This window comes from Lasioglossum baleicum, chromosome 7 (genome assembly GCF_051020765.1).
Source record: "Lasioglossum baleicum chromosome 7, iyLasBale1, whole genome shotgun sequence".
Lineage (NCBI taxonomy): Eukaryota > Metazoa > Arthropoda > Insecta > Hymenoptera > Halictidae > Lasioglossum > Lasioglossum baleicum.
In genome coordinates this window covers 2,459,755-2,473,387 of record NC_134935.1, presented here as the reverse complement: position 1 = coordinate 2,473,387, position 13,633 = coordinate 2,459,755, and the positions used below count along the sequence as shown (strand labels likewise).

The following is a 13,633-nucleotide window of genomic DNA, read 5'->3' as shown; positions in this document are numbered from 1 at the left end:
AATAATTAAAGTGTGATGATATCGGCGCACAGGTTCGTTCAATGATAAAACACAAGCAATTTTGAAAATTAATTAAACACTCGACGTTTCGATCCTGATGTGGATCGTCTTCAAGAGTAATATGTAATTTTTCTGATAGAGCAAACGCAAAATTTTACTCTTGAAAATGATCCACATCAGGATCGAAACGTTGAGTGTTTAATTAATTTGCAAAATTGCTTGTGTTTTATCATTGATCGAATCTGTGCGCCGATATCATCACACTTTGATTATCAAAAATACGATCGATAAACATATTGAATTTATATTTAATAATGTAAAGAATATTTCGAATAATGGTACGGGAATTTTTTGTGGCGACTCTTAGTCACCACTCGAGTGACTCAGAGAGGGTTAATTTCCATACATACCTACATTTTCTATAGTTTCCTGACTGCATAGTCAGAAACTTGCGACTGCAAGCGCAATGCGATTTTTTTCATAACGACAAACGCAAAACATTATTTTACTCGAAATACCATGTACGCGACTTACCCCATTACGATTCTGAGCCCGCCATTTATTGAACGAAATAACGGTAAAGAGGCAGTGAGCTCACAGTTTCGTCCGGTGGTGTAGGTGAATTATCGTCGGAGGAGAAATATCCCGTGACCCTGTCCCGATACGGAAGTAGGTCGTGACCTAGCTGAACCAGACCTGTACCAATTTCGTGAATCTACTTCCGTTTCGGCGAGTCCCGGGTATGGTGCTTGCAATACGTTACTGAATATGGTTCCAATATGTCGTCACGATTATGCGCTCAAGTTTTTCTTGCACGTGTGCATGCGTGCACACCTCCTTGTATCGTGACGAGTATTATGAGCATTACCGACGGTTGCATAATGTCGCAGATTATTGGTGCGAGGTTTCTCTCCCTTCTATCGACGTGTAAGCGTGTTACACCAAGGTCTCTGCCAGTGACCATGCATCGACCAGGTATCCACGATTCGTCGACCTGAAACCACGTGAATTGGAAACTCGTACAGTATCTTCTTCCCTTTTCTCCTTTGTCTACTTCTGGTGGCACACAAATCTACAGGGTGTTTAACACTCTGTTCTACTAACATATTACTCGATTTACAGTAGTGGAAATGTGAAATACATACATATGTATACAGGGTGAGTCCGAAGAAACAGAACACTTAAATATCTCCGTTACTTTTCGTTGTACAAAAAAACTTCTTAGGACAAAGTTATACTGTTTGAAGGACCACATGTAACTGTGTAAGGGAAAAATTTTCGAGGTCATTTTTTTATGAGATTACAAGGGCATCGATATTTTTTTAAATGGAATGAGGTATTTTGTAATACATCAATCGATGCAGCTGGACATTGCTTATAAAAACATACTAACCTATGTATGTCAAAAAGTTAGTAGTTCACTAGATATTTCAATTTAAATAACTCTAAAATACCATTACTGTTGTACTAAGACGTTACACGAGTAAGTAAACGCTAACATCAATTTCAATGTCAATTTCAATATCAACCCTTGAACTTCAATTTCAACTTTAATTTTTCAATTTCACTTCGTTAATTTTAACGTCAATTTTTCAATTTCTGCTTCAATTTCAATATCAACCCTTCAAATTCAATTTCAATTTTTCAATTTCAACGTCAATTTTTCAATTTCAATTCGTTAATTTCAAATCTTCAATTTCATTTTCAACGTCAATTTTTCAATTTCAACTCTTCAATTTACAGTAGCAAGTAAACGCTAACGTCTTAGTACTAACTATAATGGTGTTTTAGAGTTATTTTAATTGAAATATCTCCTGAACTTCTACTTTTCGACATACATGGGTTAGTACTTTTTTTATAACGAATGTCCAGCTGCATTGATTGATGTATTAAAAAATACCTCATTCCATTTAAAAAAATATCAATGACCTTGAAATCTTGTAAAAAAATGACCTTGAAAATTTTTTCCCTTACACCGTTACATGTGGCTTTTCAAACAGTGTAACTTTGTCCTAAGAAGTTTTTTTGTACAACGAAAAGTAACGGATACATTTAGGTGTTCTGTTTCTTCAGACTCACCCTGTATTTAGCTTGAGTTACTTCTTCGCTATCAAAAAATGTTTACACTGCCTTTAAGTCGATTACGACGAAAAGCTAAATATTTCACATTTCCACTTCTGTAAATCGAGTAATTAATTGGTAAACATATCATATCATTGAAGTCGTCTCGGTGACCTCTAAATATAATAAAAGAAAATATGTGTTTCTATTTGTAAAACCCAAGGTGACCCCGATTTCGCCATGAAAACAAACTGTTTTCGAAATTTTTTCACTGATATCTATTGTGCACTCCATACCTTGCAACCCTTGTTCTAAACTCAAATAACGTAAATATCAGTACTAATAATTGTAACAATAAACTCACAATAACAGTAAATAATAAGGAACAAATAATTACACACGTTAATCTCCAAGTCTTTGTTGATTGATCGTATTTTATTTACTTCTCCTCCGTTTTCGTTTTCAAACAACCAATTCTGCGGCTATCTTCATATGTTGAGTCTCTTAATACTTTACTAACTTCACTATTATAATGAATATAGAGCCACTGGTCTACGATATGAAGTTAGAAACAACAAGAAAAATAAGTTTTTCATATTTTGGCTGAAAATTCTTTCTTGCAGTGCCATACATGAATAGTTTTAGTAGTAATCATAATTTTTCGGAGTGTTCTAAACATACGATAAAAAATATCAATCGAAGTTTCATCAGAGGGTACGTTTTCGTTAAAATAATAGAATAAACTTCTGATACGCACTGTAGGGCAGACATATTATAAAAATATAATAATTAAATAATTTTATATAAAAATACCCTAATATAATTACAATCAATATTATAAATACCTTACAAAAAATTATATACCACCTTTCTTCTATAAAGTGATAATTAAATCCCCCCAAATAATTATTATAAAGTAACTTAATAATTCGCACAGAATAATTTAGTGTAAGAATAGTAGAGAAATTATTAAAATATAAATTATTAACTTATTTCTAGTTCTAATTCTTATAATTTGTCAAAATATTGTAACTGATGATTTTCAACAATTGCCATCACACATTGAACAGGGCACTGATTCGGTCAATGTGTGGAAACAGAAGGGATTGATGAAAAAGTAGCAGAGCAAAAACAAGAACTGATGAAATTCGACTCTGCAATCTTCATCTTTCTGGACCCGAGTAGGTTCTTCTGCCCTTCCATTGGACAGAGAACTGATATCTTTTGTGCCTGAAGACGGAAGAACTAGACGGAGAAGAAAACGAAAGAGAGCCACGAATTCGCTCGATCACTATCGGAGCTCGACTACGGTCATCTGTTCCTCTATTGAACAGGGAATACAGGGTGTTTCGTATAAAACAGGACACCTAAATATCTCCTCTGTCTCTGAAAATACAAAAAATGTTTCTAACGTAATCGAAATGGCTTCAAAAGACGAATCAGATGGAGGAATCGTTTTTTATAAATTATAATTTTTTAATCGTTTTCTCAAGATCACTTGTGTTTTTTTTACATACAGGGTGTGTACCTACAGGTGGGAGAAAATTTAAGTGGTGGTTCTCGACGATAATATAAGACGAAAATGAAGAATAAAAAAATTGCGATTTCGGCTTCGTTATTTAGTTATTAACAATTAAAAATCCGCCTAAAATGCTGCAACACTTCTAACAAAAGTATACGTTGCGTACGTCACACAGGCGCGTGACAGTCTCGTATCAAGTGACAAACGCATGCATACCTTGGTTCTCATTTGGGGCCCCAGCGAGGTGAAAATGTTTAAAAAATCGTTGGACGACATTGAACCTACCTACTCGTTAAAATCCACAAGGGCATTTCTAATATCCGCCCTATGGAATTATCGAGTAGAAGGGGTCAATGCTCTTTCACTTTTAAATTCTTCTCACACATATCCACAAATCCTTATCCTACACTATAATTGTTCATAACACCGTACTTAATATACTGGAATAAACGCTCTAGCACTATTTACAATATCATACGCACGCACTACGAGTTTACAGAGAGTACAAGTTTACTGCGGGGAATGAGGCGAATGCAAGGAACTGGTAATCCTTTACTGTTGAAACACTGCACTTTATTGAACTTGATTTACGTCTCGCACGAATGTTTCTGTTGACACTACCAGTCTCACAAAATGTTTTAACAATACTTGAGTATGCGGAACGTGATGGACAAGAACGTTCTGGAAATCTGTCTTTGTAAATTCGTATTGCTTCTCTTAGACACTCTCGAGCTTCACCGTAAATTAAAACCATTTGAATTTTCTTCTGTTCTGAATAACGCATTATGGATCGCTTGTCGATACACTGAGAAATCTAGCAGTGAGCAAACTCTTAAATACATATCTCTCTCACTCTCTATACACACAGAGGAATGATACAATGTGTTTATTTACAAGTTCAAGTTCAAGGTCGTGCTATTCAACATGGATGAATGCACAATAATGTTTGCTATAACATACAATAACAAAAAATGTGTGTATATTTGTAAAAAAAACACGAGTGACCTTGAAAAAACGATTAAAAAATTACAATTTATAAAAAACGATTCTTCCACCTGATTCGTCTTTTGAAACCATTTCGATTACGTTAGAAACATTTTTTGTATTTTCAGAGACAGAGGAGATATTTAGGTGTCCTGTTTTAGACGAAACACCCTGTATTCCCTGTTCAATGGAGGAACAGATGACCGTAGTCGAGCTCCGATAGTGATCGAGCGAATTCGTGGCTCTCCTTCGTTTTCTTCTCCGTCTAGTTCTTCCGTCTTCAGGCACAAAGGATATCGGTTCTCTGTCCAATGGGAGGGCAGAAGAACCTACTCAGGTCCAGAAAGATGAAGATTGCAGAGTCGAATTTCATCAGTTCTTGTTTTTGCTCTGCTACTTTTTCATCAATCTCTTCTACTATGCCGGCGTGCCGCAACTCTCCGTGTCTCTTTCTTTCCCATACGCTGTCCTCCTTTGCGTTGAAAACTTTCATCGTTCATTACACAAATAAATATAATTGGAATTATATCATATTTGATATCATTTTCAGTAGAAAATTACCGCGAATATGTTTTGCGATGTTTTGTGATTGGGTTAATTAAGTTTACACTTCTCGGCGACCGATCGGGGCCTCACGAGCCTCGATGTCCTTTTCTACGTTAGGCGCGGTCGACGCGGCCTCAAAAAATAACACATATCCGATCTCGATCTATGTCACAGCACAGAACCGAGAATCGTCTTACAATTAGATTGGGACTTTACTGTACATATGATGTAAGGTTACAGTTAATGAAATCGATTCCGCTACAAGGCGCACGGATCACAAAGATCGCACGAACCGTTCTGCTCGTTAGGCTCGATTCGGCCAATTTCTCGCGAACTCGAGAAAACGAACGAGTGTAATCGTTCGGTTCGTTTGGTTGTTGCAGCGGCGACAAGGATGCGCTCGACAAGAAGGAAAAGGACAAAAGGAAGGGTGAGTGTTAATCCTCCGCCTAAGATCGAAGGGGGGCGCGCCCCTTGCCGTTTCTTCGAGGTTTTCTCGCCTAACGTTTTATCTTTGTTTCGTGTAATTTTAGAGAACGTCGTCCAGCCGCATTGCCACATCACGCTCAAGTGCACGCGCGAGGTGAGTGACTCGTTCCAGACCTGCTTATATTTAACTCGGACCCGCGAAAGGGGAAACGAGACGCGACATGCGATTCGTTCCGTTGGAAAGGTCGTACGTTTGCTGCGCGCACGGATTAACCCTTGGACTACGATCGACGTCACACTCGGCTCTCCTTAACTCAAAAAGCTGGACAAAGCTATCTAGTCCAGTCAATGAATGCTCATAAAGGGGGTGTAGAGGGAAATGGAAGGAACACAATTTTTAGCTTTGGGACTTTGTTTGAACTATAGTTAGGAGGTAAACATACTAAAAGTCCCTACTCCTAGGAGGTGAGAGGGGTGCAGGGGGGCACGTAGAAGGTCCCCATTATCAGTTTTCCGCTTATATCTCTATATTCTAGTATACAAAATTAAAGCTGACAATACGTGCCATAAGATTGATTCTAGTCAGTTTTTCGCTATCTCGCATAGTTTCCGAGATATCCGCGCTCAAAGTTCACTAATTGTGAAAAAGAAATTTTTGCCTCACGTTTTTTGCCTTATTTGACTAGCTAACTCTTCAGCACAAAGAGTAAACTTTGATGCGCGGATATCTAGGAAACTATGCGAGATAGCGAAAAACTGAATGCAGTCAATCTTATGGCACATTTTGTCACCTTTATTTTTGTATAGACTGGTGTTATCGCTAGGACGCATAGTTTCCGAGATATAAGCGGAAAACCGAAAAGGAGGACCTTCTACGTGCATTTGAAGTTGAAATTGAAAAATTGAAGTTGAATTTGAGAAATTGATGTTGAAACTGAAAAATGGAAGTGGAAATTGAAAAAGTGAAGTTGAAAGTGACGTGGAATTTGAAAAATTGATGTTGAAATTGAGAAATTGATGTTGAAACTCAAAAAGTGAAGTTGAAAATGGAGTGTTGAAATTGGAGTGTTGAAATTGAAAGTGAATTAGAAATTGAAGTGTTGAAATTGAAATTGAAACAAAAACACTAACTCGAACAAATAATACCAAAGTGATTTTTGAACGCGGATATCTCGAAAACTATGGGAGATAGCGAAAAACTGACCAGAATCAATTTTATGGCACATCTTGTCAGTTTTAATTTTGTATAGAATGGTCTTATCGCTAGGACACATAGTTTCCGAGATATAAGCGGCAAACCGAAAAAGGGGACCTTCTACGTGCCCCCCTGCACCCCGCTCACCTCCTAGGGGGGGGACTTTTAATATGTTTACCTCCTAACTAGTCCAAACAAAGACCCAAGGTTAAAAATTGTGTTCCTTCCATTTCCCCTTACAACTTTTCGTTGACTGGACTATATCGTAAAATTCGCTTAACTCTAGCACTCCCAGGGGGGGGGGGGAATCCTGGAGACGACAGGTTGGAATATTTTTAATTAAAGCTAGTTTTCGTGGGTGAAAGTCCTCAAAAAATTATTTACTGTCGTTTATACAGTCGGGGACAATTTTAAGTGGACAATCTTAAAAATCGCATAACTTTTTAAGAATTGGTTCTAAAGACTTGAATTTTTTCAAGATGTTAGACCGACTAGTTTGCTAGAGAATGAGTGAACAAAAACTTTTGTTTATATTGAAATTGGTCGGAAAATGTCAAAAATTATGTTTTGTCAACCTTTTAATTTGAGCCTGTAACGATAATTTAAAAAATGCGTTTTGCAGATTTCGGTAACTTATGTGCGTACTGAAAGTTTTATCAAAATCGGTCAACATTGCAATGAGCTACGTATGTTTGAAGATGAGAGCTTAAGGAGGTCTTTTCCAGCAGACGACGCTCGCGCGTGAACAGTCACACGCCGCTAGGGTACACTCACACACTGCTAGACCACGTATACGTACGCGAGGATTGCAAGGGTCCGGGTTTCCACTTCTGATTTCTCGATAATGAAAACAGGGGGTTCTTTAGTAGTCATAATCGCTAGATGAAAGATCAATCTAGGGCGCTGTTTGCCTCAAAAGTCCTTCTTTTACATTTCCGAGCAATAGTTTTGCAATATTCGGCTGCATGTTGCCCGTCGGAGAGGTTGGTACGCCGGCGTGACTGCAGCGTCCTCTGACGGGCAACATGCAGCCAAATATTGCAAAACCATTGCTCGGAAACATAAAAGAAGGACTTTTGAGGCAAACAGCGCCCCAGATTGATCTTTCATCTAGCGATTTTGACTACTACAAAACCCCGTCTTTGCATTATCGAGAAATCAGAAGTGGAATCCCGGACCCTTGCAATCCTCGCGTACGTATACGTGGTCTAGCGGTGCGTGAGTGGTCTCGCGCGAGCGTCGTCTGCTAGAAAAGATTCCCTTAAGTGGAAAATGGTTACCCTCTCTCTGCCAGTACCGAACACATGCACGACACAGATGAAACGTGTCACGTGACCGGTCCGCAGGGGAGGCGTGGGGAATAGTGTCGTAAAAGGGGAAGGTACAGTGGGGAGACAAGTCTTGATCTGGTGACACTGGTGACATTGGTGACACTTAAGAAGTCCGTATACTTGTTGCATGTTTTCGACGAAACTCGTACAACATCATGAATTGCGCTTATGTTTAATAATTATTTCCTTGACGAAAACGCTATGAAAATAACCTAAACCTGCAGACAAAAAAACAACTCAAACTACACTCTAATGGTATATACCAGGGATGCACGCGTGGGGCCCCTCAAACGCCTGCTTCTCCCACCAACCTCTCTTCCATGCAACGTGCGCCTTCGTCGCATAGGCCGCGATGCACGAAGCTTTTGCGAGACATGCGCACTGCTCGCTACGGGCGAAGCGCGTTCTTTCTCCATGGTAACGGTGGAGCTGGTAGGAGGCAGTGGGCGCTGTGGTGTGGAGAGTCTTGCCTCAATTGAGGCAAAAATGCCCATCCCTGGTATATACCATAGGTGGGGAACGTGCGGACTTCGTGAGTTTCTTGTGCGGTCTTCTTAAAAGCATGTTATTAATTAATATTTAATTATGTAGATTACAACAATTTGAAAATTAATCATATAATAAACTTATATTTATCGCTATTATCGCCATAATAAAATTATAGCGGCATCCTTTATTACTGCCTAATTTAAATGTGGCCTCTAATGGTAAAAAGGTTCCCCACCTCTGGTATATGCAGTAAAGTCGCGATTATAATCCCTGAGAGTTTCCACGATAATTTTCCCGTGCCTACCCACTCCACTGAGGGGCAACGCCGCAGGGGCCCTGAAGCTCGAGCTGCCTCGGCCTCCGAGCAGTGTAAAGATGCCTCTTAGTCTGACCTCGGGTCGGGTATATCGGTGTAAACCACTGCTAATCCAATTATAAAACTTCTTTATTTTTCATTATTTTTTTATGGAACTTTCACCAACTATTTGTGGCATTTTTCTGATTAAAGTGACACCTAACACGATATAGTTTCAACTGTATTTAGTGGTTTAATTGACGATGAAAGTTTCGGGCGCAAGGGAGGGCAGCGTATGGGAAAGAAAAAGATGCGAAGAGTCGCCGTCGCCGGCACAGTTCAAAGGCCCACGTGTCATCACATTGTAATACCAGTAATAAACTTTCTTATTATACAGGGTGTCCCAAAATTCCTTCAACAGCCGGAAATGGGAGGTTCTTGAGATCATTTGAAGCAACATTTTCCTTTGCAAAAATGTTATCCGCGGCTTTGTTTAGGAGTTATTAACGAAAAACACGGACCAATCAGAGCGCGACCTAGTCGCGAGTTAGCACAGTCGGCCAATAGACAGTTGTCGCGCCGGGCCAACTGTGCTAACTCGCGTCTAGGTTACGCTCTGATTGGTCCGTGTTTTTCGTTAATAACTCCTAAACAAAGCCGCGGATAACATTTTTGCAAAGGAAAATGTTGCTCTAAATGATCTCAGGAACCTCCCATTTCCGGCTGTTGAAGGAATTTTGGGACACCCTGTATACAGTAAATGTTCTATAGACGCGACAGCCTCGGGGGGATTTGGTTGCATCTACCGTACAGGGTAGCTATTTTTTTTTATCTCCAAAGGCCGAGCAGAACGTAGAGAAGGACAGCGTGTCTAAAGAGAGACCACGTGCAGGCCTTTGAACTATGCCGGCGACTGCGACTCTCCGCGTCTCTTTCTTTCCCATATGCTGTCCTTCCTTGCGCCCGAAACTTTCATCGTCAATTAAACCACTAAATACAGTTGAAATTATATCGTGTTTGGTCTTTTTTAATCAGAAAAATGCCACGAATATATTGATGAAAGTTTCATAAAAAAGTATAATAAGTAATAATAAAAAAGATTAAATATTGGTGTTACATTGTGAAGACACACGGGCCTTTGCACTGTGCCGACGACTGCGACTCTCCGCGTTGCATTAGTAGTGGTTCACACCGATACGGTTCTATCGCGCGATCCGTGTTTACATGCTGCTTTTTTCCTACGTTCGGCTTCCTTTGTTCTTTCGACGCGGTAGACGCAGTCATAAAAAAATAATGTCTACACACGATTTTTCTCCCTGCTCGGAACTGGCGATGGGAAACAAATCGCGACTTTACTGTACATATGTACCATTTGTTCATTAGGGATGGCGTGAACTGGTACTTTCTGATTCACTCGTGATTTTCACAGTGAATCGTGATTTTCGTGATCGCTACTAATTGACGGAGAGCATAACTGTTCTTGCGAGTTGCCTCGCATTTTTATCAAATACAGGGTGTTTCGTCTAAAACAGGACACCTAAATATCTCTTCAGATTATTGTGATGCAAAAAATATTTGTTACGTAATGTGCATGGTGTCAATGGACCAAATATCTGGCAAGAATATTTTTTCCAAAGGTCATTTTTTTGGGGGTTATCAAGGTTATCGATGTTTTTTGATACATAACTACATTTTTATTTTATTACGCCGTGTAACTGATCGAAAAATACATTCAGATATGTATAATAACATGACCTTGAAATGACCTTGATCTTCGAAAATTAAAGTTTTACCTTCAGATCAAGCTCAAGGTCATGTTATTATACATATGTGAATGTATTTTTCGATCAGTTACCCGATGCAATAAAATAAAAATGTAGTTATATATCAAAAACATCGATGACCTTGATAACCCCGAAAAAAATGATCTTTGGAAAATATATTTGTGCCAGATATTTGGTCCACTGACATCATGCATATTACGTAACAAATATTTTTTGCATCACAATAACCTGAAGAGATATTTAGGTGTCCTGTTTTAGACGAAACACCCTGTATAATAGTAACAAGAACGATAACAGGAAATAATGGATAAAATAAATGAGAAATATAAACAAATAAATAATGGAACGTTTAAACAAACAAAACTCTAACTAAGTAAAATGAAGGACAAATTAACATTTCTACTGTATCAACTTGGATTTACTCATTGTTGCCGTAAATGCATAAAATGTGCAGGCTACTGTTTAGTGAAGTTAGAGTTGATAGAAAGCAACAGATAAGCAAGGAACGGGGTATGAGAGACAAAGAGGGAAGAAATCGTATAATGGATTCGGATTAATGGGGATTGGATTAAAAGGAAAAAACGGATGAAAAATGGTAACAGTGGGGTTAATCTGATGTTCGCAGATTGCGGGTTTCAACGGGTTGAGCGACGCACTGAAGAGGCTTGACTTTTTATCAGCGGTACACGATTGTCGACGTTTCAATTACATCGTTCGACTGCTCGACCTTCTGGTCAGTCACAGAATGGGTGGTCTCAGCGGATGCGCCCAGCGAGTTTTGTTCAACATGCTGGAGGAAGTCGCGCTGGAAGGTAAAATTCACGAGCCTGCGGGGATAGTTCCCATCCACGATCGATCAATCACGGCCTCTTCTAATCCTTTTACGATGCGTAGTGTCGTTGTCACAGCAACAAACCGGGAGGCTTCGTCGCCTAATCGAAAGAGTGCGAGCGTTTAGCGCAGGGTGCTGTTGGGGTGGAAGACCTTTGGGCTCTGTAATCCTGTGGGAAAAACACAAAGCGGCTCTCGAGAGAATTTTGCAGATTGCATCGTCGATCACTATAACTCAGGTGCGGCCAGCTGATAACATCGTTCAACACATATCTATTCCGACTTCAATAGACGGTTTCCATTGATTTTAGTAGTTTAACCCTTTGCACTCAGGGCCGGCCATCTGGGGGTTGCGGCGGATGCTATGCACCGGGGCCCCGTGATTGAGAGAGCCCCAACATGATCAAGAACTAAAATAATCTAATTTTTCTGAAGTAATTAAAGTATTAGCAAAAACAAAATCACGCATTAAATAAACATGCATTAGTAATACATATACAGGGTGAGTGCGAAGAAACAGGACACTTAAATATCTACGTTACTTTTCGTTGTACAAAAAAACTTCATAGGTCAAAGTTACACTGTTTAAGGGCCACATATAACGGTGTAAGGGAAAAATTTTCGAGGTCATTTTTTTATGAGATTACAAGGGCATCGATATTTTTTTAAATGGAATGAGGTATTTTGTAATACATCAATCGATGCAGCTGGACATTGCTTATAAAAACATACTAACCTATGTATGTCGAAAAGTTAGTAGTTCACTAGATATTTCAATTTAAATAACTCTAAAATACCATTACTGTTGTACTAAGACGTTACACGAGTAAGTAAACGCTAACATCAATTTCAATATCAATGTTAATTTTTCAATTTCAACTTCAATTTTAATTCTTCTATTTCAACTTCAATTTTTCAATTTCATTTCGTTAATATCAACTTCAATTTCAATATAAACCCTTCAAGTTTCATTTTAACTTCAATTTCCATATCAACCCTTCAACTACAATTTCAATTTCAACTCGTCAATTTCAACTTCAATTTTTCAATTTCAACGTCAATTTTTCAATTTTAATTCGTTAATTTCAAATCTTCAATTTCATTTTCAACGTCAATTTTTCAATTTCAACTCTTCAATTTACACTAGCACTAGTACGACAGTAATGGTGTTTTAGAGTTATTTAAATTGAAATATCTCGTGAACTACTAACTTTTCTACATACATGGGTTAGTACTTTTTAATAACGAATGTCCAGCTGCATCGATTGATCTATTAAAAAATACCTCATTCCATTAAAAAAATATCAATAACCTTGAAATCTTGTAAAAAAATGATCTTGAAAATTTCTTCCCTTACACCGTTACATGTGGCCCTTCAAACAGTATAACTTTGTCCTAGAAAGTTTTTTTGTACAACGAAAAGTAACGGAGATATTTAGGTGTTCTGTTTCTTCGGACTCTCCCTGTATGTTCGTGTTTGTAAATTTTTTTTACTTCACAAAAAATTGAGGGCCCCAGATGGTTTCTTGCACCCAGGCCCCTTTATAGAGAAGGCCGGCCCTGTTTGCACTCGGAGCTATTTTAATTCTTGCAAGGTAAGTTCTAATAACACAAATAGTAAGGTGGGGCCTTTTAGACCCGACAAATGAATTTCATAAATAGCCTCGTTTTTAATAATTTTGGGATGAAGAATAAAACAGGATAAAAAGTAAACAAACAGATTTAACTTTATTCATATAAAAATTCTTTTCAAAAATCTGAAGTCTCTGAGATCCCACAATACCTTGCGAAGGTTAACTCGAAAATTGAACATTTCTTCCTAGCTAGAATATTTCCATTCCCTGTGATTTTATAAATTTTATGGACATGAAATTGGTATAATACAGTAAGTGATTAGATACCAACATATTTAATAATATGAACAATATTTTGAATAATGGTATGGCAATTTTTACTGATGCCTCTCAGAGTCACCATTCGAATGCTAAACAAATTGGGTCTAGCAGGATAAGCGTGGTCCAGTAGCACCCACGACAATTTTGATTGTCATATATTAAGGGAGGAGTGGCAAGCATTTGAGTGAAGTGATACCTCTACCAAAAAATTCAAGAACAATATTCTGTTGCCTATCTAATATATGTGAAAGTTTCAAGATGGTCAGATTGG

At 38.3% G+C, this 13,633-nt stretch overlaps 1 protein-coding gene across 1 annotated transcript in view; it reads left to right on the top strand.

The window, feature by feature from the left end:
• LOC143210820 (F-box only protein 32) overlaps positions 1-13,633 on the top strand; it is a 44,411-nt gene that overhangs the window by 16,574 nt on the left and 14,204 nt on the right. The window contains exons 2-5 of the mRNA XM_076428020.1: positions 5,497-5,543; positions 5,647-5,696; positions 11,262-11,448; positions 11,531-11,706. Of these exons, the coding sequence (XP_076284135.1) occupies positions 5,497-5,543; positions 5,647-5,696; positions 11,262-11,448; positions 11,531-11,706 (460 nt within the window). The remainder of the gene's footprint in view (positions 1-5,496; positions 5,544-5,646; positions 5,697-11,261; positions 11,449-11,530; positions 11,707-13,633) is intronic.